The following is a 25017-nucleotide window of genomic DNA, read 5'->3' as shown; positions in this document are numbered from 1 at the left end:
TTATTTTTCCTTTTTTTCTTATACAATGAATACTCAAGTCAAATCAAGTCACCTTTATTTATATAGCGCTTTTAACATTGTGTCAAAGCAACTGTACAATATCAAAAAAGGAAAATAGTGTCAATAATGTAAAATGAAAAGATTATTAAAAAAGATTTTCAATTAAAGGCATTTCATGATTGAATTCAGTGATGTCATCATCCAGCTCAGTTCAGTTTAAATAGTGTCTTTGCAATCAGGTCGACGATATCGCTGGAAATGAAGCGTCCCCAACTAAGCAAGCCAGAGGCGACAGCGGCAAGGAACCAAAACTCCATCGATGACAGAATGGAGAAAAAAACCTTGGGAGAAACCAGGCTCAGTCGGGGGGTCAGTTCTCCTCTGGCCAAACGAACCAGCAGTTCAATTCCAACTGCAGCAAAGTCAGATTGTAAGGGCTCAACTGGTTCCAGTGGTCTTTCCCGATGGCTGTCTAAGTGGCGGGGTCCTCACTGGGGATCTGTCTCTGGCGCTCATCTCGGTGCCCTGGTCTCCGCTGACATTCAGGGCGGTAGAGGTCGTCTCTGGGTGCTGATCCACCATCTGATCTGGATACGGACTGGATCTGGTGACTGCAGTGAACATCTGGGCTGGATACGGACCGGATCGGGTGGCTACGGTGACTGGGGATATGTCCCCGGGGCTCCTCCAGGTGTCCGGCCTCCGCCAACGATCAGGGCCACATACATCATCTCCCGGCGCCGATCCACCATGTGATCCGGACATGGACTGAGAAACAGAATAGAAACAGACAAATATTAGCGTAGATGCCATTCTTCTTATGATGTAACGAGTACATCATGTGTTATGGGGAGTGCTCCCGGTTCCGGTTGATCTAATTAATGCAGCCTAACAATCCTTTAACGGATTTGAATAAGAGAAGTGTATTAGTGTGTTATGTGTAAACCAGGTTAAAGAAATGTGTGTTTAATCTAGATTTAAACTGACAGAGTGTGTCTGCCTCCCGAACAATCATGGGCCCCAGTTAGTCAAGTACGAACTCTAAGACTATGTGCCATATTTCTAGAGAGAAGAGCGGCACCACCCCAGGAGGGATGAACACCATCTCTTTTCAACAGGTCAGGTCTGCCCCAAAAACTTGTCCAATTGTCTATAAAGTCTATGTTATTCTGCGGGCACCACTTAGACATCCAGCCATTGAGTGACGACAGTCTGCTATGAATCTCATCACCCTGGTAAGCAGGGAGCGGACCAGAGCATATTACAGTGTCTGACATCGTACTTGCAAGTTCACACACCTCTTTAACATTATTTTTAGTGATCTCCGACTGGCGAAACCGAACATCATTAACGTGAATAACAATCTTACTGAATTTACATTTAGCATTAGCCAGCACTTCTAAATTTGCCAAGATGTCAGGCGCTCTGGCTCCCGGTAAACACTGGACTATTTTCACGTTCCGTACAATAGAATCGCCAATAACCAGAGCACTTTCATCAGGTTTCTCAGTGGGTGCGTCACTGAGTGGGGAGAACCTGTTTGATGTTTTGATCGGAACAGAAGAGTGGTGTTTTGACCCGCGACTAGGCCGCCTCACAGTCACCCAGTTGCCCTGCTGCACGGGCTCTAATGCCGGAAAGGAACAATGTACAGGACTCCCTGAGCTAGTCGCATCCAAAGCAGTATCTACAGCACTCACATTCTTACTGTCCTCAACTAGAGTTTGGATGCGTGTCTCTAATTCTGAAACCTTTTCTGTCAGCCTAACTATTTCCCTGCATTTATCACATGTGAATCCCTCATCGCCGACAGAGAGAGATAAACTGTACATGTGACATAAAGTGCAAACAACAATAGCAGGAGAAGAAGCCATTACTCGCCGTGACTGATGAATGATACCAACTTAACTTACCACTTACCACTGTAGTTTGATGAACTCGTGAAAAACGGAGCGAGGGAGAAATGAAAACGGAGCGAGAAAAAAGAAAACAATAATAGGCGCGAATGGAACCGCGAGTAACAAGCTAACCAGCTGATGCGCTGCTAGCGGTTTTAAAAAGCGAACGATCAAATTAGTTACATTAGTTTGATAGATAATACCAGAAATATGGTGGGAATTAAGTTATGTATTATCACTTCAAACAACTGAGAGTGAAAGTAAGGTAAAGATTCAATAAAAAAGCGGAGCTACAAACGCAAACCTCTCAGCAGCACAACAGACAGGAACAGACTGAAGCAATGATCACAGACTGAGAATAAGCTGAACTGATTGACAAATTACTCTGAATTTATTTTATTTTATTTTTTTTTTATCCTTATACAGTACTCAACAATTAACTTGTGGGAACCCTGTAAAGAGCAGATTGGATTGAGCACAAGTGAAGCTCTGCAGTTGCCAGCAATTTCCTCCTGGTCTAACCCTTAAAAATGATTTTCATTGGTATAAGCTAATGTAGCCAGGTTTAGTCATGTTTAAATAAAATATATAGTAGGTAATATTTTAGGTAACACATTTTAGGTTACCTGACAAAACATTTCATAATAAAATTTTAATACATTTTAATTTATTATTATTTCTTTACAATTTTCACATATTTGTTTTATTTTCTGTTATGTCCTACAAGTAATTTTATCAAGCATATCTTTTTTTTTTCTTGAATCTTTTATTAAAAGATAATTGCTAGCAGCTGCAGCGAGCAGGTATCTTGATTGCTGATTGGCTGAAGGTGATGTGTGAAGTCTCTAAGGCATTCCCATTGAGGTTTAGCCAGAAGTTATCAAGTGAGGGGACTATAACAGAAGTTGCTGGTTATTCTGTCTCTGGGGGTGCTTTATTTAACAATGGATTCTACATACTGTTTAAGGTGAGCACAAAACTTTTTTTTTTTCTTTAAGCTGAACATATACGTTGCTCTACCAAATGTTTGAGTTGTTGCTTGTTTTCAGGATTCTTTTTGCCTTGCTTCCTGCTTATGTAACCTGTTTGGGGAATTATGAAGGTAAATATATAACACACTGCTGATATTTTTCGGAAACATTGCTGTCTCATGCTGTTTGTGTCCTCTTTATTTGTTTCTATCAGGGAGCATGCCAACCGCTAATTTGCAAAGAGATTCAGCACACACTTTCCCTGTGATTGGCCCTATGGTGAAACAAACGAGAAACTGGATTGATCCTGCTTACGCTTCTGCTCCCTTGCCCCACAGTCAAGGCACCCATGGAAGTTATGATGCTCATAAAGAGAGATTGTTTGCGGGATCAAACGTAAAATCAGATTCAAAAGATTGTCAGACTTATGCTAAAAGTGATAATCAAGTCAATCAAATGATTAACTATAAGCCTTCTGTTTCAAACTCTGACTTGCCTGTGTTTGGACAACCCTCTGTTCAGTATGAGTCTCGTACAGATGCCTTCAAAAACGTGCAGCCTGGTAACCGGCTGGCTTCTACCTCATCTCAGAGCAGGTCCACCTGGATGAGAACCCTAAAAGTACCCTCTAGAGGTGAATCTAATTATGAGGTGGCTAAAACTGCTGGATCTAACAAGATCTTTGTAGTAAAGCCGTCTAAAAACACACAAAGCCATATGGAGTTCAACTCTGAAGTTACCAGAGACCCACTTGCAAGAGGCCCAAATCATGGATCAACCGCTATCTCAAGTCAGGTTTCCCATCAGTATACTTCATCTAAGGGACGCCAGAGTAATAGCAAGCTCCAGACAGCCAGTAGCAGTTATGGCCCATTCATGAAGGGAATCCCTGTGTATTCAAGTATGAATCCAGAAAAACAGTCTCGTAGTGGACTTAAATACACTGAGGCCAAGACTTTGGTTGTTAGCTCGGGGCCAGTCTTTGTAGTTCAAGGTGAAGGAAATGCTCAAGGTCTTGGAGGCTATAGTGGACATCCAGATTCAATAAAACCACTTGGAGGTCCCAGTCATGTTAACCCCTATCAGGCCAGTCAGGTCTCTAGACTGACTGAAAGCAGTCCGGGCAAATCATGGAATAAACCTCTTCGCTACTTCACGAGTGGAACTCAATACAGTCCCAGCTCTGAGCCAAGAAAACCTTACAAAAATGACTGTAGGGACAATGATGCTAGATCTTCAATTGCTAGCTCTGGTGGGAATCTCCTCAAGACCCCAGAAAGTGCTCAAATAAACAAGATACCACCTCACTATGAAGCTACCCAACCCAAATTCCAGCAGACCTACAATATCCACAGTCAACGTAATCAAATCTTTAAGCCTGTATACCCCTCTCAAAGTGGAGCTCAGTTTGATGTAGCAAAGTCCTCAATTGCCAGTGCTGGTGCAATCCTGATGCAGGCTCCTGCATATGTTCAAAATGGAGCAGAATCCAACAAGCCCAAAGTTCATCCTAGCTTTCCAGAGCATAAAGTACCATTTGCACCTGGTCAGACTGCTCCTCAATACCAGTCTGGGTATCAGGCCTTCTCCTATTTGAAGGGAACCCCATACAAACCAAGTTCAGTGCCCTCAAGGCCTTCTACAAGTAAACTAGGATTCAGTGCATCTAACCCCACTATTGCTGGATCGAATGAGATCAATACGGTCCGCGTAAGGCTTAATAAACCACCCACAAGCAGCTTTGGAAGTTTTCAGAACCAATGGGCTTCTGGTGATATTAGCAGTGGTGCTTTCCAAAGTTCCTTACCTCCAAGTTACCCGGGCCAGAGGCTAGGTCAAAATGTACAAAAGCCTGTTAGTTCTTCATCCCATTGTTCCAAAGGAGTCCAAAGCCAAGATGGCACCAGGTGTGTTACTGCCATTCCAAGCGAGTTTGGCCAAGGTACCATCCGAAGGATTTCTCCTACACTTTCCAGCAGCTACAGACAAGGTAATCGCTTCATAATCACTTTGCATGTTTGAAGTTAGATTTTTAGACTGAAAACAACTAAATTTTTTGCATCTGCCATAGCTGAACAAAACCAGCCTCAAGTTAACAGCTTTGATTCCTTGGCCTCGAAGTGTGAAGTAACCCAGAATAGCCCTGCAGGTTTTGGTCAACAGGGCCCAGTTAGATTCCAGGAAGCGAACCTCTCCATCTAGAAGCAGTTCTCAACGCCTGCTATAAAGTGAGTACAATTGCTTCACTTACAGTCTACACCGAGAACGTCTATATTTGGTTTTTAGCAGGAAATGATCTGCCCTCTGCAAGCAATACTGTTGTCCAAAAGTGGGATGGTTATTTCAGCATTTACAACATCCTAGAAATCTGTCTTTGCTTCAAGTAGTGGGTTGCCTCATTTCCTAAGTGTAATTCAGGATTTTTATGGCTATGTTCAGAATGGGGTTTCAGTTTACTTTGTACTGTGCAGTATGTGACCTATGCTAACCACCATTTAAAAAGAAAAATGTATAATGCAATGAACATTTCAAGTGTTTTAGTTGTATGCTGCACTCACATGACTTCACGTAGGAGCTGTCACAATTTCAATGTAGTCAGTGGCATTTGAATCTAATACCAGTTTCAGTACCACAGACACATTGATACCAGTATTAATGATTAATCCCTATATAATAAACGGCAGCAGGTTTGTGTACTTATGCTATGTTGAGGGGAACAAAATTCCCCACAAGGACAGTAAAATTTGACATAGTGGGGACCGGCCTGTGGTCCCCATAATGTGTGTGTAAAGTGCAAGTTTATTTCTTCCCTTCAATGTTTACATTCAGACAGATGCAAACCAACTGTGTTTACACTATTGCCTCATCAAGACTGGGATTTTGATCAAGAAATATGATTGTCCACATGCTTGGCCATATTAACCAGCATGTTTAAAACCAGCAGACTTTGGGTACCAAACTGACCTAGCTGCATGTGTAACTCAATCTGCATTGTGGGTTACAGTATTACACACGGCATAAAACGCACTGCACTTTTTGGCAGCTGTAGTAGGTCATTTGGGTATTTTAATGTGTAAAGAAAATGTGTACAAAATGCATACTGCAGAATTTTTTTTTTTTTTTTTTTTTTTTTTTTTTTTATTACATCTAGCATTTCACCATTAATGGTTTCTCTTCACATTATTGCAGCCTTGATTAGGTGTGTGCTGGGGAGGCTGTCAGTCATCAGGCTCCGGTCTCTGCAAGGACTGCAGGATGCTCTGACTGATCCAGCGCGCTGCTGTTCAGTGGACACCGGAAACTGTCCTGGCAATGACTCCACTCTTGATGCACCACCCTTTCAAAAACTGTACATGCAATGTTAATAAATGTTAAACTTCCAAAAAGTTTACTTTCCAAATTGTCACTTTTTGTGTGACTGTGACTCTTGACATAAGAACATGGACATGTAGCGGAGTAATTTTATCAGACGCACATGCAACTTAAAGAAACTGGACTTAATGACAGTTCTTGCCTGTAACTATAGCGTAATCTCCTAATACTGTATAAATGGATGTAAAGTGATTTGACTTTCTGTGGGAATAGTAATATGCAGTTTCGAACATGTATAGTCCAGGGCTGGCGCTGTAGGCAGAGCAGGTGATCGCCGAGGGCCTCGGGCTTTCAGGAGGGGCCTCCATAACGTAACATCTCCTATATGCCAGTCCACCAGTCAAGACGGGCAAAAATACTAGCCTCATTGTTCATAGTTGAATTGTCACTCATCTGCGATTTAAACCAATTGACGTTACGGTTTCAAAGCGGGTCCCACCATCTGAATGTTTGCATAAAGAACACATCCTTGTTTCAAGTGCTTTTATTCACTGCAAAAAATCTTATTTGGTGTTTGTCCTGTTTTCTAGTATAAGTACCTTAAGTACTTTTGTCAAGTACATTCATCTTGATTTAAGACGTTGTCTTGTTTTCTGAAAAAAAAGCTTAAAACAAGCAAAAATATCTGCCAATGGGGCAAGAAAAATCTTGTTTAGCCTTCTATTGCATTTCTATAATTCAAATCCGTTAAAGGATCGTTAGGCTGCATTAATTAGATCAACCGGGAACACTTCCCAAAACACCTGATGTAATTGTTACAAGAATGGCATCTACGCTAATTTTAGTGTTTCTTTCTTATTCTAAGATCACCGTAGCCACCCAGATCCAGACTGTATTTGGTAGATTGGCAGATATTTGTGCTTTGTTTTAAGCAAAAACTAACAATTTTGATTGCACAAAATACTAAGAAAATCGTTTTTTGGGTGGGGGGCCTCCAGCATGAATTTTGCCTAGGGCCTCCTAATGTCTAGATCCGGCCCTGGTATAGTCCTGCTTGGGGGGAAAATAGAAAATAATTAACTGTTAGAAACCGCCATGGTATCTGAGGAACAACGACGCCATCTGTTGGTTAAACATCTCGCCACTAAATTCACTGCCCATGCAACATATAAAATGTAGATAAACTATCCGCAAAAAAAAAAAAAGATTTATTTTTAATTTACGTATGGCCTCGGGTGCAAACGTCAACTGATGTGATGACAGTCAAATGAAAATGGTTAAAGCATGACGTCAGCAGTGTCCATGTCCTGATGTACCTGTAGACTCAGGTAGGTGTAGGTGTGAGCGACGAGCATGCAGGTCAGATCATGTCCCTTCACTGTTTGCTCTTTCTAACGCAAGTTAAAGGCAGCTGATTGAGCACCGGCGGGATATTTGTGGACTAATAGTCTAATCCAGGTCGATCGACCTTCTTGTGCTCCCCGGACTTCCGGAAGAAACTCGCCAGACTGCGACATTTCCACCATATGGTGTGAGTAAAGTCCAACAATAACACACTTGGTTCTTTCTTTATTAATGTTGCTCCTTATGAATGCTTGTTTGACGTGTTTTCCGCGGTGGTGAACTAGTTCACTAGTTGGTCTGTTTCTAAAAGCCGCATGTCTGTGATTTGACTGGGTTTTCGGTCAAACTGCGGTATGTTTGTTTGGGGACGGCGTGAACTCTAGCTTCTCCGAATTTGTAAATAATCAGAGGCGGCCTTAAAATAGATCTATTGTCCAATCTAAAACGTGTTTAACATTTAAAATGCTTGAGTGTCATCAAAACTATTTAAAACGGCTTTTAAAAAATTTCCATTAGTGTCAAAGTTTTTCGAAATGCAAAACGTCAATCAACATTATTTCCTTGAAGCTGTTTTTTTTTTTTTATTAAATTGCGTAAGTGTAGCTAAATGTAATGTAAAAATACCCGTCTCTGATATATAATCTATTGTGTATAGATTGTATTAGATTATGAAAAATATTAATATAAATATTTGAAATAATTGATTGACAGATTTATACTGTTAATGATGATGCTTGGAATTTCCCTGAATTCTATTGCCCTCTAAACGTCATCACTAATTATAGAAACATGTTTGCCTAAAATAGGTAACTTATTAGTAAGCAATATGGTACACTTTAAATGCATGTTATTATATTTCTGGTGAAAACCGGCAGCAGTAGTGCCAGGACATACTTTAAGGCCCGGTTTCACAGATGGGGCTTAGACTAAACCAGGATTATGCCATAGTTCAATTAGGACATTTAAGTAATTTTTATAAATGTGCTTAGAAATAAAAAAACATTACTGGTGGTGCATTTTGAGACAAAACTAAGGCACTGATATGTTTTAAGATCAGTCAGTGCAAGTTTCTTTCAGTTTAAACAGCTCGGACTTACATTTTAGTCTAGGACTAGGCTTAAGCCTTGTCTGAAACCGGGAGTATTGATGATGTTACAAGCGTTACCGGATGACTATATCATATAGGGGTGAATTCAGTTAAATTGGGACACTTTTTGCATTGAGATGACTGGGAAAAATGTCCCCAGTTAAGCTGAATTAGCCCTATTTCACACACAGAACCATTTCACTTTCTTTTCCTACTGCATATTTCACATGTATCACAATGCTTAATATACAACTAAATATGATCGACTGAAATGTATTTGTTACTGTAGTTAAGATGGTATAATGGAAGACCACATAATGTTGAAAAATCTGCAGTTTTCAGTAAAATCACATGTATTGTTTTAAAATGTATAGTTTTTACCGTACATAAGTTAATTAGTTTTCATAAGGCTTTAGTTGACAGACTTTTGAGGTGAAAGTTTTACTTTCACTATCATATTAACAACGACAACAGGCAAGAAAGCAAACACAAAACAGCTCTTAAACTGGTTGGTTTGCATCTCTTAGGGAAATTTGGGACAACTCGCTGCAGATTTGTTACCAAGGCTGCTTGAAAGTGTAAGGGAGGTCATCTCCTCCCTGTTTTCTTCTATTATATCTCTTTCTCTTTAACAGACCCTGAGGCCTCAGTCTAGCGTCAGGTAACTGTTGAAACAGCCACCAGAGGACGGTTTGGGCCGAGTGTTGTCCCTATGGAGAGCACCCCGTCCTTGACCAGTGGTCCCATTGATGAAGGGCCATACCAAGAGCGCTCCGTCGACCCCGTGGAGATTGAGATCCAGCACTTCGGAGTGAGGCTCAAAGTCAACAAGGATGCCAACGGCAATACGACCGGGACGGAGACTGTAAGCTTTCTCCCTGTCAAAGAGGAGCCCGTCTCGGGGACGTGTATGTGCGGACCTTGCGCTTCTGTGAGTAGCTGCAGGAAGCTCTTTTGTAGCGTTTTGACTTGTGGACTGTACCGCGTGTGCCGGCGCTTGCCTTGTCTGGTTTCGAGCGAAAGCTCAGCTCCCAAAGCGCCGGTGGAGAACCAGTCAAGTCCTCCACAGGCTGAGAACGGCTTCTATTCTGACATCCGCATTGGTGGCGTCAAAGTGGACCCGTCCGTCATTGAAGATGATGACGATCACGTGCCGTTTTCCACTTCCAAACTCGAGATGGACAGTCAGATTTACTTCAGTAGCTTACCGGAGGATGACTTAATCAACGGCAGCGGGATGGAAGACGTGGACAAACTCATCACCCAGAAGCTCATGGAGGTCTTCTCTGAGTTTGAGATCAACGAGCTGGCCAAGTGCACCACGGACTCCATGTTCCTGCGGCGTTCCCGGGAGATCAGTCAGCTGATCTCGGATATCGTGGAAGAGCACAAGATGGAGGAGCAGGAGGCCGAGTGCAGGCTGGTGCGAGAGATCATTCGCATCAGCACACGCAAGAGTAAGAAGAAGCCGCAAGTCAGGCCGCAGGAGCTGCAGCGGGACAGTGGCAATGACACCTGGAACAGCAAGAGGAACAGCCAGAAGAGCAGCTTCAACTCCATGAGCGATGGAAGTGAGTGGCAACCACACTTCTGTCTTTTCACAATAAATCGCATGCGATTGTCATGGGCATCTAGTCAGTAAAGCCGGTTCTGTGATTAAATCTCCATCACGTGCTTTCAGATGGAGCGGCATTTAATACACAGAGCCGTAGATCACTGACAAGCTACGCAATATTGTGTTCATAATCGCAGATGAATCGCCTTCGATTATGAACGCGATATTGGGTAGCATGGCGATTCTTTCTCAAGTCGATTCTGAGCTTAGTTTTGAACAGCAGATGCTTTAGAAACAGCCGTACTCCGCTTGTTTCCAAATCCTTAAACACACTTGAGCCTAAAATAATCATTCATAAAGTTTAAAAAGTTTGAAGTGAATTACAAGGGTGTTCACAGTGGGCTGTGTTTACATTAATAAGCATTCTGAGCCGAGGTGAAATTACATGACTCAGCCGAATGCACAACGCTCTTCTTCATGAGCATTTGAGTGTGCGGATAAAAACTAGATTAGAGTGCCATCTGCTGTTAAAAACTAAGCTCCGAATCAATTCTGGAGAGAATCGCAAAGCATTCTGCATCGATTTATCGTCGTAGCGCTAGTAAAAATGTATCTATATGAAATGCATTTATTTCATACTGAGTATAGTTCAAACCTATTAACATATTTGCTGACATATCACTCGAAACTAACTGATATTAAAAAAAAAAAAATTCTTTCCCCGCCAAACACAGACTTTTCCAGGTTTCCGTGTTCTCGCTGTTATACGCTCAGGGGTGCTATTACGCATCTCCTGAATGAGTCTAGAATCACTCGATCAAAAGCACAGGCGAGGAAGAAACGAGGGATCTCATTTGTAAGCATATGCATATGAAAAATAATGCAATCATCAACACTAACCGCATATAAATGAAATCTGCCTAATGTTACAGAGTGAAATGTTGATCCAGGAAGTGGTAAAGGAGTGTGCAAGCTTTGGGAGTACTGATGGAAGCCATCTACTGCATCTGTGCGTTGATCATCGTACTGAATATGATCCAGATGTAGTATTTGATAATGCTTTTTGCTCAAAGAATGCTTGAAGCTATAGTGAAATGGATTTTTTGTTTAATAGTAGAGAGTCTGTTCTTTATTTGGATGTATTGCATGTTCAGATATTCATACAACAAAATATAATGGGGGCCATGAAATTTTTGTGAAAATCATAAAAAACGCTGGTGGTGACGCAACTTTTTTTCAAAAACAATGGCGGGGAAAGAGTTCAACTTTATTTGGGGTACTACTTGTGCACAATGCACATTTCTTAATATTAAGCCAAAAATGTGTTTTAATGTCACTATTGATGAGGATTGTATGATCTTTAAATAAAAATGATTTCAAGTGTACCTAAACTATCTTTGCAGTAGTTCGACTTTAGCACAATCAGATATACTTCAGTATATCTTTAGTTGCACTACTTCCCCACAATTAAAGTGCATTAAGGACTAAATTAGTTGTTCCAATTGAGCAGACTTTAAGTTTACCATTTTAGTATATCAAAAGTATCATAAATATGTACTTTTATTTGTAGTATGCTTGGCACAAAATAAATTAATTTCAAATGCATTTTACAATTTATTTTTCTCCAGGATAGTCCTGACGTTCCTGAAATTTCATTCTCAGTGGCCTTTTGCAAACGTTAAACTTTCAGCATCATTTACACACATTTCTTTCCTAACTTTAGTGGAACACAAGGCTTTTTTTTTATTCCTTTAAAAGCGAATGGTTTTAAATGCTGTCACGCTCTGAATTTTCAGTGTGTGTCATAGTTCTTGTTGGCAGAAAGCAAGATTGAGTCAGTAACACTGTTTGGCTTAGTATCCTGACTGCACCCTGGAAATCACTGCATGCTATGTGTTGCATATAATGGCATCTGGATAGGTAAATAAACCATTTCATTCTGTTTTTAGAGTTGCAGATTTCGATGGAGAGGTCAGATGACATTGAAGCCAGGAAGTTACGCAACAACAGTAGCCAGTGTAAGTAGAGTATTTGATTTTGTGATATTTACATTGATTTTTCTTAAAACACAAAATTGTGATTGATTATGGCAAGGAAAACATGGATGCATTTCAACCCCAAAACTATTTTGATGACAGTTAAAATTCCCATGATGTATAAATGCAATTTAAATATTTGTATTTCAGTAATACAAATCTGTTCAAAAGTTTTAGAATGAAACAAGGTATAATATAATGTTATAAAAGATTTAGGTTTTTAAAAATGCTGTTCTTTTGAACTTTCTATTCATCAAAGAATCTTGAATCAGAATGATTTCTGAAGGATCATGTGACACTGAAGACTGGAGTAATGATGCTGAAAATACAGCTTTGATCACAGAAATAAATTACACCTTACAATATATTCAAATAGAAATATTATTTTACATTTTAATATTTTGCACTATTGCCGTTTACTGTATTCTTGATCAGATAAATGCATAAGGGTCTTCTTTAAAAAAACATTAATAAATCTTACAGAGCCCAAAGTTTTGAATGGTAGAGTACATAAAAAAACAGTAATGGGAATAAGAAAAAACGATAGTGGGAATTATTATAAAATATCATAAAATAATATTGCAATGCCAAAAAAAAAAAGTTCTCAATGGTTCAAAAACTTTTTTTTTGCTTTTACCTGCAAAATATATAAAAAAATTCTGTTGTTTGATTTTGGGGTTAAATATGACCTGGAATTTCGTGAGATTCACCCACAGTTTGTTTTGCATAAAACTAAGCAAAGTCCTCATGCTAATATAGTTGACTTGCATATATGAGCTGAGTGCCGCTCCCTGCCTGTATTAAAGGCTGTTGAGTGGCTGCATCGGCTCTGGAAGAATGCGAGAGGTGTGTGGCGACTCTGAGTTTGAGGGGTTTGTGATGTAACCAACCACATTGCCACAAACAATGCTCTCTTGTCTGGCAGCCATCTGATCGCTTTCACTCCTCTGAATTTGAATGTCTCTCTTTTCCTCATCAGCGGTGGTTTACCCCTTCTCGCTCTGTTTGCTTGATGTTGTTTGCATGCTGTACAAAGTTGGCAAGCAGCTGGATTTTTTGCCTTTATGCCATTGTATAAACATTTGTTAGAACATGAAGTTAAGAGTATAATAACTGTCAGCATGCCTTTCTGAGGTCACAGATTTGTTACTTACTTTCAGTAGGGTCATATCATGCTTTACCATTTAAAACTATTTAAGTGTCTTTCTGCATGTTTCACTTATACTGCTTTCTTCTCTCTCTCTTTATTATTTTTTTGGTCAGACACAGTCATAATCACAATCATATTCACCTCCAAAAACAAGCTGGCTGTTTTTTCCTGCTGTGTTTTTAAGACTATGTAAATATCCTCTTCACAGGTGAAATGAGATTCAAATGCAGTGAGATGAAAGCTTATTCACAGGCTGTGCATTTTCTGCCGGGTCACCCTTGTGAAAAACAAGTACACTTTAGCGTACTTTTAAAAACCGTAATAAGGTTCATATGATGTTGCTAAAGAACATTATTTTGTGTATTTGGTGTAATGCGGTTTAAGGTTCAAAAAACACTTTTCCACATACTGTACATTATTGTTGCTCCTCTATGCCCTGTCTTTCTGAAAAGCGTTGATTTTTGCAAAGCTCATCGTTCTGAGAAGTGAGGTGTGCTCTGATTGGTCAGCTATCAGTGCGTTGTGATTGGCCGAATACCTCAAGCGTGTGATGGAAATGTTACGCCCCTTATCGTATTGTGATGGCGTGTCCCGGCGCGACGAGACAAAAACAATAAAAAAAAACTTTGCGTATACATTTGGGCGGTGTTTTGCTAATCGTCCCACACAGTGACATAGACGTGGGGCGTGTTTAAACTAGGTGTTTTAGGAGGGCGTGGACGAGTTTGAACTTTTATAAAGAAAATCTCTTTGGGTTTGATACTTTAGTATTTGCAACTTCAGGGATCTTATCTATTCACAAACCGCTTGTAACACTCCAAAGAGAAAGGAAAACTTGAAATCGCATCATATGACCCCCTTTAACCTTGAGTGAACCAATGTAATGTTTTCTGGCACTTAATTGCATGTTATTTACAAACTAATTAAAATGTACTAATGTATATTAAGTGCAATTGGTTAATCTTGGTGACCTTTTGACCAATCTTCATATGTAATTTCATAATTCTTTTGTCTGAAATCTGGTTAAAGTGTACTGCTGAATGCACTGACAAGCCTTTATGGTAAACTAAAACATACTTTAATATAATTTCAATTTAAATATATTTGTAATTACATGTCGTAATGATGAAGTTGCACTTTAGTACATTTAAATTATATTAGCTTTTAATGAAATAATGAACACAATACAGTTAAAATAATCAAGTAGTTAACGTGCTTTAGTATGTTAGTCAACACATCGAAATAAATGTACTTTAAAGCACAGTAAAAGATTATTAAAAGTATTTTAAAGTGGAACTTTTGAAATGATTACAAAGTGCACGTTTTTAAAAGTCCCCTTGGGTATATTAAGGAACATAGTCATGAAACTGTCTTAAGTACACTAATTGGGCTTTTATTTAGTTAAAATTGTATTTCCTGCAAGTACAGTGTTTTGAAACTGATTTAAGTACACTTCAAGTACAATTACGTGCACTTCATTTTATCACAAGGGAAGTGTAGTTCATAGCTGCCTCTAACAGCCTCTTTGTAGAACCGCATTACATTGTGAAAAATTAAATGATATGCAGAGCAGCAGTTCATACACACACAGCACATGGTTTGGTGAACATAATCTATACAGTTTTCTCTCTATCTTTCCATAAATGGACTTTTTGTTTGTTTGTTTTGTGCAAATCGTTGTTCAGGAATCTAGGATTTCAGAATGAGCTCTGTTTCGGTGGTTATTAATTAAAGGGTTAATGAATGTTCTGTTTCTCATGATTTAACTCCTATGAGATGAAATTGCACATTAATTTGAATCTTTTTTTCTCTCTCTTACCCTGCAGCATTCTCTCCGAGTTTCCAGGAAACCGGTGTGCCGATCACTTCAGACACTCCTTTACTCCCCAGCAGCATACGAGCGTGAGAGTGTCCCGTCAGACATGCATTTTCATTTCCAGACGTCCATAAACAATGAATACTTCGTCTCTGTGAAGAATATGTCCTTTGGCTTGGAGTCAGTGGGTTGTTTTTGAAGTATACCCCTAAAAATTGTGATTTCATGGGTAGTTTTCAACGTATCTGAAATGGTAGGTGTATTTATGCTTCCATTTCATATTTTCTTGAGATGGATGTGTGAAGTATCTTAACACTGCTGTCCAGAAGACAAAAGCCAACAAATGACTTGCTGAGAATGAAGAATAAGAAACAGTCTGACCTCTTTATTGCCAACAGATGCACATATACTGTAGGAGCAATATGGCCATAATAGGCCTGATTTTTTTCATAATGATTTAACTTTCCATTCACTTCTGCCTTTTCAAGAGATATTTCATCCAAAAATTAAAATTGTGTCATTTATTAACCCTCACGCCATTCCAAAATCATATAGATTTCCTTCTTTCATAAAACACTTAAGTGGTGAATTTGAGGAATATCATGGCCACTCTTCAGTATATTGAAATTAAATGGAAACTCTCACTTAAAAGCAGTTTTGTTGATGGTTTGGTCACAATACATATAAAACACAATGGTGTTTGAAGACTTGTAATATAGCGAATAAGTCAGACTACTTTTATGATAATTTAATGGTATCCCCAAAGATTGGCTGGAAAATTCAGTGAAGAAAAAAAGGGTGTGCAGGGTGAGAAAAATGAAAGTTTTCATTTGTAAATGTTTGACTTTAAGATGAAGAATGTATTGGTCAAATGTTGGCACTTGAGTGAAAGTTTGGCTGTGTGAAGTTTGTTGGACCAAACGAAATGCTTTGAGCCTTTGAATGAATGTTAAAGAGTTTTAAATGGGCCTGGGTGCTTATTTAGATTTCCATAGAAACAACATATGCACTTGCCGTAAGCAAAATCTAGGATAGCATCTAATCAATGCTTTATTTTCATGTATATTTTAATGTTACAAAAGTAATTTGTTAGGAAAAAAATTGTCGTTACCAATAGTTCAATGGAAATAACGACCATATTTAGCGAACAATGGTTTTGAGAAACGCACCCCTGATTTGTCACAAAACCCCCATGTTGAATTTGACCCCCTCCACCCCCAAAACACGATCGATTTTTACTCCTTTGACGCGCCACGCTTTGGCTGGCGCTGAGACGGAGATAGACGAGCACAGTGCTTTTCATATTTCATAACTTCAGTGTTTTCAACCGAATAAAGTTTATTTCAGACATTTAAATACTCTTCAATTAATTAAAAGACATTTAGGTCGTTAAATAGGCTACACACTGATTTCTGTGGAAAGCGGCAATAATAATCCTTTTAATTAATGGACGACATGTTTTATTCCTATCAAATACACATTGTGTAGATTTTGGATGTACATGCTTTCTTTGATTGTTTAATCATTCAATGTAAACTTCAATAAAAACTGAAAATCCTTCATGTTCCACAGTTTAAGATGAATTATATCTCTAAGGAAACTCCTATTAACACCGTTGTGTGTTAGATGAAATTATGGTGTACAATTCATAAAATATTTTGCAGCATAGAGATTCATGAAAAAAAAGTCCCTGAAAAACAAAGATGAGTAATGGATACAAATAGTGTAAATATACAAAATAAATACATCGCAATTAACCTCCCACTCCTAAGACTATCAGCAGAATTTTTTTCAACTCCATTACAAATGACTGCCTGTGAGGGTGTCCTTGTCTCATGTTCATGGATTGCAACCTTGCTATACTTACCTCAGTACCTCCAGTTTACAATGCTCTCCAGACCAGAAAAGAAGTCCATTGCTCCTTTGTCACGATGTGACAAAAAGCATATGGAACTTATTCCCGCTGAAGCAGTGTTTCCGGTGGGACACTTGTGAGTGAAACTCCGTCCCCCGGCCTGAGTGTGTGTCTGTTGTCATGACAACCCCAACAGATTGGCGACAGGTGTGGGGAATTTACTCGGAGAGTTTGGAAGAAGCCCCGTCAGTATTTGAGAGGATAAAAGGCAGGAGAGAGAGGCGGTTGTTTGTTGGTCTTTTCTCCCCCGTGAGAAGTTGTTTTATTGGGTGGTTGCAGTTATTTGAGTACGGGTGAATGAAGAGGAGAGTGTCGGCTTGATGAGAGACCTGAGGACAACAGAGGGAGAGTGAAATACCCCGTTTGCATTGGAGAAGAGCTAAGTAACTGAGAACGGAGTCTCGTAATTACATGTGTTTGACACTGAATTGGATGTGGCTGGGAGTGTTTGGATCACGTTTATAAATATCACTGAGTGGATTGTATTGATTCATTACCGATCTCTTATCTCTCCCTCCATTAAAAATGGTGAGGTGAACTCTGCCTGTGTATGTGAAGAAAGACATCCTAAACCATCCTCAGCAGTATTGATGATCACGGCCACTCGCACAGAGACCCAAGGGTGAGTGCTGGCTTTAAATTGCACTTGTGAAGTGAGTTTGCAGTGCCGATGATTGACGTTTCCCCCCACATTATATGCTTGAAGTGGAATTGCCGTGTGTGTGGAAGATACATTCCCTTTTGCCGTGCACTCTCCCTGTGTTATGCTGGTCTACCGTCAATAGTGAGAGTTCTGTGACATTGATCTGTTTTAACTGTTTGGATGTTGAAGAATTATCATCTGGGATTTGAATTAACCCCTCTGTTGCCCTAATAGGAGAGGAGATGCCCTGTTGCAATGTTCACCGTTTGTCTCAGTAAAAGCCTCGTGCAGCCTGTCAACTTCGAGTCTGCTGCATCCTTGTAGCCCACCTGTGCTGGGAGAAGCGACTGTCCCTCTGCCCCGAATGTGAGGTTGGCACGCTCTGTCTGAAATATTCATTTTGCCTGTGTTAGAAGAAGCCCTGTTCGGCCTGTCGACTTCGAGTCTGTTGTATCCCTGCAACTTAACTATACTGTGGGAAGTGTTCGCTCCTTTCAACGCATGTGGAACTGTATACTTTGTCTGAAGCATTCATTCTGTCTGTCTCAGTAGAAGCCTTGTGCAGCCTGTCGACTTCGAGTCTGCTGTATCCTTGTGGCCCACCTGTGCTGGGAGAAGTGACTGTCCCCTTGTCACGAACGTAAGGCTGGCACGCTCTGTCTGAAATATCCACTCTGTCTGCGTCAGAAGAAGCCCTGTTCGGCCCGTCGACTTCGAGTCTGCTGTATTCCTGCAACTCACCTGCATTGTGAGAAGTGTTCGTTCCTGTCAGCGCATGTGAACTGTATACTTGTCTGCAGCATCCATTCTGTCTGTCTCAGTAGGAGCCCCGTGCAGCCTGTCGACTTCGAGTCTGCTGCATCCTTATAGTCACCTGTGTTGGGAGAAGGGGCTGTCCCTCTGTCCCGAACGTGAGGCTGGCACACTCTGTCTGGAATATCCACTCTGTCGGTGTCAGAAGAATCCCCGTTCAGCAGTCGACGTGGAGTCCGTTACCACTTGTAACCCCCTTGCACTGGAGAAGTGCCCGCTCCCGCTGCGAGCAAGCGTGGGAACAGTGTGCCGTGTTGGAGCCGCCATTCAGTGTGCCCCCTTCCTAGTTACTCACCGGCTTGCTGTGTACCTGCTGAAGGCCCTGCTCTGGTGTTGCAAAGAAAGTAGAAGAGCCCGATCACACCTTATCCGAGGAAGACTCCCCTAGTCATCCCACCATAAGATTGTGTACCTGCCGTATACGTACCTGACTGATATCCACCTGCCCCAAATTCCGTATCTGTGAAAGAAGGAAGGAAGGTTGGAATTATCTACTTACCCAAGAAAGACTCCCCTAGCCACCCCACCATAAGACCGTGTACCTGCCGTATACGCACCTGACTGATATCCATCTGCCCCAAATTTCGCACTTGTGAAAGAAGGAAGGAAGGTTGGAATTACCTCCTTACCAGGGCAGACTTATCGGACCGCTCACTTGCCAACTGCATCTCCACCTGTGAAAGACCTACTTGACCATCCGCTTGTTCGCCGGCCATCTGCTGCAGGGTCTGCACTGAGGAAGAGGGCGGGGGAGTCTCCAGTCGCAGCACCGTTCACCCTCGATCTTTGAGGGCAACAAGGAAGAAGATTTTAGATTAGGATTTCCAATTTGCTTTTACTTCAAAATAAAACTTGTTAAATTTATTCTCTGTCTCTGACTCTTCCCTCTGACACGCTCCTCGAGGTGGTCCTGGTTCAGGGGTGGGTGCAGTCTAGCTTGGCCCACTCGACCTGTGACACCTTGATCCTTCAGTCCATTTCCATTTAAGTTTAGCTCCCTGCAGGAGTTCTTTGAACTGACAGCTGAGGCCAAAGCTGTACAACACTTCTCTGACAGAAAAGGTTGATCAAATTACAGTAAATCTTTAGATACAGTGCAGAGTATATTCTAACCTGCGTTTGATTAAGCATATTAGACTTTGCACTTTCTAGCTTGGTTTGTGGACTATAAATCACTTTCACAAGTTTGACATTTCAGTTTTATTTGGAGGAGTGGTGGTTTAGACTATCTGGCAGAACATGAACCAAGTTTCACTCTTACAAGGATTAGGACAGGTAAATCATACATACATAAAATTGCAACATTTACACTAACAACAAACACGCAGGAAATTCCAAAATTTTGCTCTATAAATTAAAATAAACTAACAGATAGCTATCTACAATTTCAAAATTGAGACTTTCAAAACAGAGGGTTTGTTGCATTAATGTGTTTTAACAAATAAGTGACTAACCTTCACCAGCTGAACCACCGTGTTCATATTCAAAGCTGATGAAACAACAATAATAATTTGTTCATAATTAGTTATTTTCATTTATGTTGTAATTCGGTATGCATTGTCACAAGCTTAGAGCTGGTGGAAGTTGTTAAATACACTTATTACTGAAACAGAAATGACAGACCTTTGTTGTACCATGCCAGAGTTTGAGCTCTCTCCAGGTGATACTGTCATCTTTGAAGTTGGGTGGATCAACAATAGACTTGTTGCTTCTCATAGACAGGAAGCTGTGTGCTGTAGAGACTGATCTTGATATTATTCCTGATCTTATGGTGTTTAGTCTGTCATTATTACATCCAAAATATGAAAGCAGTTATACAAGCACAAATGATTATTGACAAAGAACAGAAGAACTAATATTGACAATCATTGGTTTTGAGACCTTAGTCTTTGCAACTTCAGGGATCTTATCTATGCACAAACATCTTGTAACACTCCAAAGAGAAAGGAACACTTGAAATCGCATCATATGACCCCTTTAACATTGTTATGTAACGTGCAGTGCAAAATAAAAGGTCCAAACAACAAGCAACATCTTTGTGTTTTATAAGCTCTCTTTATTAGGCTACTTATTAGCTTTTAGAAAGAAAAATAATAATTTGAATATGATTATTATATCAGTGCATGTCTAGGAAGTAAGCAGTCTAGGGGGGGAAATACTAAAGCCATCCTTAGATCCACTGGAATTGAATCACGTTTGTTCAACTACAGTCAGAAAGAATAATGAACTGTTGCAGTGCCAGCATCTTTTAAAGGGATAGGTCACCCACAAATGAAAATTCATTTATTTACATCATTTGTACGCCATTTATGTATGTGATACTCTCCAAAGTGCTATAGGGTGACGCGGAGGAGACAAATTGTTGGTTTTCTTTGTGCACAAAAAGCATTCTCGTAGCTTCGTTTTTCATTTTTGGGTGAACAATCCCTTTAAGTAAAAAGCTAAATGTAGGCTAAAGGAACTACACCATGGTCACATGACTTCAGCATCACCATCACTGAGCTTCTGACACCTCTTCAAGACTTAATTTAAAATCTACAAAAAAAAAGTTTGATTAAAAAAAAACAGCCGACTTTTAAAAAAACATATTGACTTTGAAATGATGGAACCGAAAGTCCAAAAATACGAACTCATTCACAGGTTTTAGTATTCATTCCTGCAGCAGTTCATTGACAATCATCTCATGGAGAAGTTTGTGGAGATCCGTCTGGCCGGCGATGGGTCTGAAAAACAGCTCTGTCACCAGGCTTTGGGCCTCCATCTGTAGAGCGCTGGCCATAAACAGCATGTCCGTGAATGTGCGGTGATCTGTGGGGTGAGGATGGGCGAGAATCAGCATGTGCAGAGCTCTCTGTGCCTCCTCCTGCGGTCCTGCCATCACTGCTGAGCTCCTCAGTCCAGGAGCATCTGACACAACACAGAATTATACACAACACTCTGTCATCATCATCACTTCAACATTATATAACGTGAAGAAAACAGAAACCGCACCGCACATCTTTATAATAGGTATAACAGATTATATACAGCAGAGTAACCAAAGGTGTAGTTCATCACATTATGAACATGGACACTGTAAACAGTGTTGCTTCATTTTGAATCTAGTTTTGTATCATTTCAAATATAATGAACTTTTGTGAAATGTTTTGCTTGAAAGGTGTGCTATGTTCTTTTAAAATAAATGCTACTTGATGTTTTGTTTCTAATGCAAAGACATTCAGGCATTTTTGTGTGCAACACGGTGACATATAGCCTACTTGAATACAGTTTGTGTGTGATGCTTTGTTCATATCAGGATTGGGGTGCATTGTAACATCAGTTTTTAACTTAAATTAGATGCAGGGATGCAATTGCTATCCAATGAAGGCCCATAAATCTCTGAGTATAAATATAAAGGACTTGCATGACAAAAAAGTAGAAAAAAATCATTTTATAACTGTTTAATATGATTTATGATCTATATATGAATATGGTCAGGTCAATGCATATTAAAGCTATACTGTTTTGATATAGGCTATAAGAACAAAATAATAGGATATTATTATAATCTTTGGCTGAAACTGAAAAAATGGGCATCCATGGATCATTCACAACGGTAAACCTCCAGGGAATCACGGTTGTAGAAACAAGCAAAAATCATAATTTATTTGCCCATCCGCTGTGATGAGATTTATCCATATATATCGGTTCCTCGAAGCGTATTCATCCGCCGCAGCAGAACCGAAGCACGACCAAAACAATGTTCCTCCGCTAGATTTATGTAGTGCATTTTTAACCGCTTGAGGGCCACAGTACAGTTAGTGCAGCTAAACGAGAGTGCAGTGAGTGCATATATCATCTGAACCTTCATATGCATGTTTAAAAATAAACTTGGCAACATTATATCTGCAAACGGAGACGATTATAACATCACATTTCCTCATTCACTGAACTTATATGCATGTACGTTGAACCATTGTATTTTTATTAACTAACATTAACTAGAGCCCGATTCGGACGGTAATTGTTTCTCATATGGACGTCTGTAAAAATCAAATTAATTAGATTTACAAATTTATTCTTATTATTGTGTAAAATGCATTTAAAAATACTTATGTAAAATGTATTCTTATATAAGAATCCTATTTATTATTTGATTATTTAAATTTCCTGTTTAAAAATAGGACAAATTTACTTATGCTAACTAATGCATGTACACAGGTTGTAAAAACATCACTCTTTGTACTTAATGTTCATTTAGCCTATAAATTACATACAGTAATGATAAACTAAAATGATGTTATATTGAAACTTGTATGCCATGTAATTTGTAATATTTGTAATGAAGTTGCAATTTACATGTAAAATATATTAAGTGTGTGTGTGTGTGTGTGTGTGTGTGTGGGGGGGTATATATATATACAGTATAACATATATAAATAAATATACTTTAAATACAATGAAACCATATTTAATAACAGACAGTTAAAATGATAATGAAATAACTCATGTGCTTTAGTTATAAGTGTACTTATTTAAAATGTACTTTAAAGTAAAACTTTTCATTCAACATAATTGTAAAGTGCTCTTTTTAAACGTGTATTTAAGTGTGCATTAGCCATGAAAGTGAACTCTCTTTAAGTACACGTAAGTGGCCTTTTATTACATTATCTATATTTTTAAAAACACTTTTTAGATTTGAAGCACACAAGTGCACATTCAATACAATTTTTGCCATGTTCATGCATTTATTTTTAAAACTCACCTTGACTGAAGAGTATTGCACGTTTGAGACATGAATACTCTCTGAGACTCAGATCCAGACTCCAGACTTTGTTCAGGAACGTCTTGAGCTTGTGCACTCCTGCCAGGGTGGGCGGACAGTCGTCTGATTTCTGCCGCCCGTGCATCAGTATGTTTCTAAGGATGCTGTCCGCAGGGACGGCCCTCACATCGAAAGTGACGTGCTCCTGAGCAAGACCCAAGAGGAAGAGCGGCACCCAGCGCTTCTGAACAAGGACGAGCCGGTCTCTGAGCGCCAGGTTTTGGAAGGAAGGTAAGCTCTTCATGAAGTGAATGGTTTTTATCAGAACCCCAAAAGCCACACAGCAGGTGGTCTCTGGGTTTCTCAAGCACACCAAACGCTTACAGTGACAGCTGCGTGTGTCTGGAGAACCGAAGTGTGCAAAGTCACATTCACGGCTTAGGATGCTGAAGAGAATCCCACGAGGATCCCGGCCGCTGAAGTACTGTTTCATTTTCCTCTGATGTGAAGCTGTTGCCATTGTGACTTATTTATAGCAGCTCATGTGATATTTGACTAATCTTCAGCCTTGACCTTTCTTCTGACCTGGACAAGACCAGTTTCCTCCACGTGGAGACGGTAAGGTTCACGAGCTGAATCATGGTCAGGACGGGGAAAGTAGGGGTTAATGACATTTATCATGCTCAGCTGTCATTAACTCAGTCTGTACCAAGTCACCAAGGACTAATAGAGTCATACTATCTTGGCTTTGGGCTTTGGCTTTGAATCTGGGCCAAAAGTTCAGTATGCCACTGCATAAAGACTGATAATATAATCAGATAAAAGTATTTTGCTTTTCTTTTTCTTGGAGGTTTATATATCACTGTTTATCATTCATTATAAGTGGCTACATCCTACTGTTTGAAAAGTTATATCAATGTTCTTATTATTTCAGCGTGTATTATAAGATTCACTAAAACCTTTTGAGAGTCTGAGATAACAGAGCCAGGGATTTGTTATCTTACTCAAAGGTTGCGCTCTCGGTCGTTCACCTCAAATTATCATCATATTAATCAGCATTTGTGTTCAGAAGCAGGCAAGCTGAATATTCAGTCTAAAACCATATAATAAATCATTATCACCATCATGACAATGTTGTTAATTAAATCTTATATATACTATATAAGCCATATACAAATGAAATGTAACTGACAATCTAATAAGGGAATAATGAAAGCTATCATTTTATTATTTTATTTTAGTGCTGTCAAGCGACTTTTAATCTAAAATAAAAGTCGACATAATGTGTACTGTGTATATATAAATACACACATATATATATATATATATATATATATTCAAATATTTACATACAGAATATATTTAAATTAGTGCTGTCAAACTATTAATCGCATCCAAAATGAACGTTTGTACTGTGTATATTTATTATGTATATATAAATACAAACACATATTTTAGAAAATATGTTTACATAATAAATATATTTATATATAATATAAATTTCATGAATATAAATATACACATTTAAATATTTTCAAAATATATACTGTATGAGTGTGCTTTTATATATACATAATAAATATACACATTACACGTTATATAAACAAAAACGTTTATTTTGGATGCGATTAATCCTGCACTATTATATTTTGTTTTCATTTGATCTTTGTAGTTATTGTGTATTTATGTTTTAGTTTTTTTTTCTTAAACGTAATATAAAATAATCCCCCGGT

General features: G+C 39.3%; 2 protein-coding genes across 2 annotated transcripts; one reads left to right on the top strand and one right to left on the bottom strand.

Annotated features, from left to right (window-relative positions):
- The first annotated feature begins 7485 nt into the window (after positions 1-7485).
- LOC306846989 (uncharacterized protein) lies at positions 7486-16750 on the top strand. The gene is made up of 4 exons (XM_079380722.1): positions 7486-7712; positions 9248-10183; positions 12117-12185; positions 15180-16750. Exons 2-4 carry the CDS (start codon positions 9325-9327, stop codon positions 15257-15259), a joined length of 1008 nt encoding a protein of 335 aa, XP_079236848.1. The 5' UTR covers positions 7486-7712; positions 9248-9324; the 3' UTR covers positions 15260-16750.
- A 3835-nt stretch (positions 16751-20585) lies between these two features.
- Positions 20586-23804, bottom strand: nr0b2b (nuclear receptor subfamily 0, group B, member 2b; the record flags this gene model as incomplete). The annotated part of the gene is made up of 2 exons (XM_079381852.1): positions 20586-21447; positions 23285-23804. 2 exons carry the CDS (start codon positions 23802-23804, stop codon positions 21191-21193), a joined length of 777 nt encoding a protein of 258 aa, XP_079237978.1. The 3' UTR covers positions 20586-21190.
- Between the last annotated feature and the right edge of the window lie 1213 nt (positions 23805-25017).

The sequence above is a fragment of the Barbus barbus genome (genome assembly GCF_936440315.1).
Source record: "Barbus barbus genome assembly, chromosome: 27".
Taxonomy (NCBI): domain Eukaryota; kingdom Metazoa; phylum Chordata; class Actinopteri; order Cypriniformes; family Cyprinidae; genus Barbus; species Barbus barbus.
The sequence above is the reverse complement of the archived record's forward strand: the minus strand, read 5'-3'. Positions and strand labels throughout refer to the sequence as shown.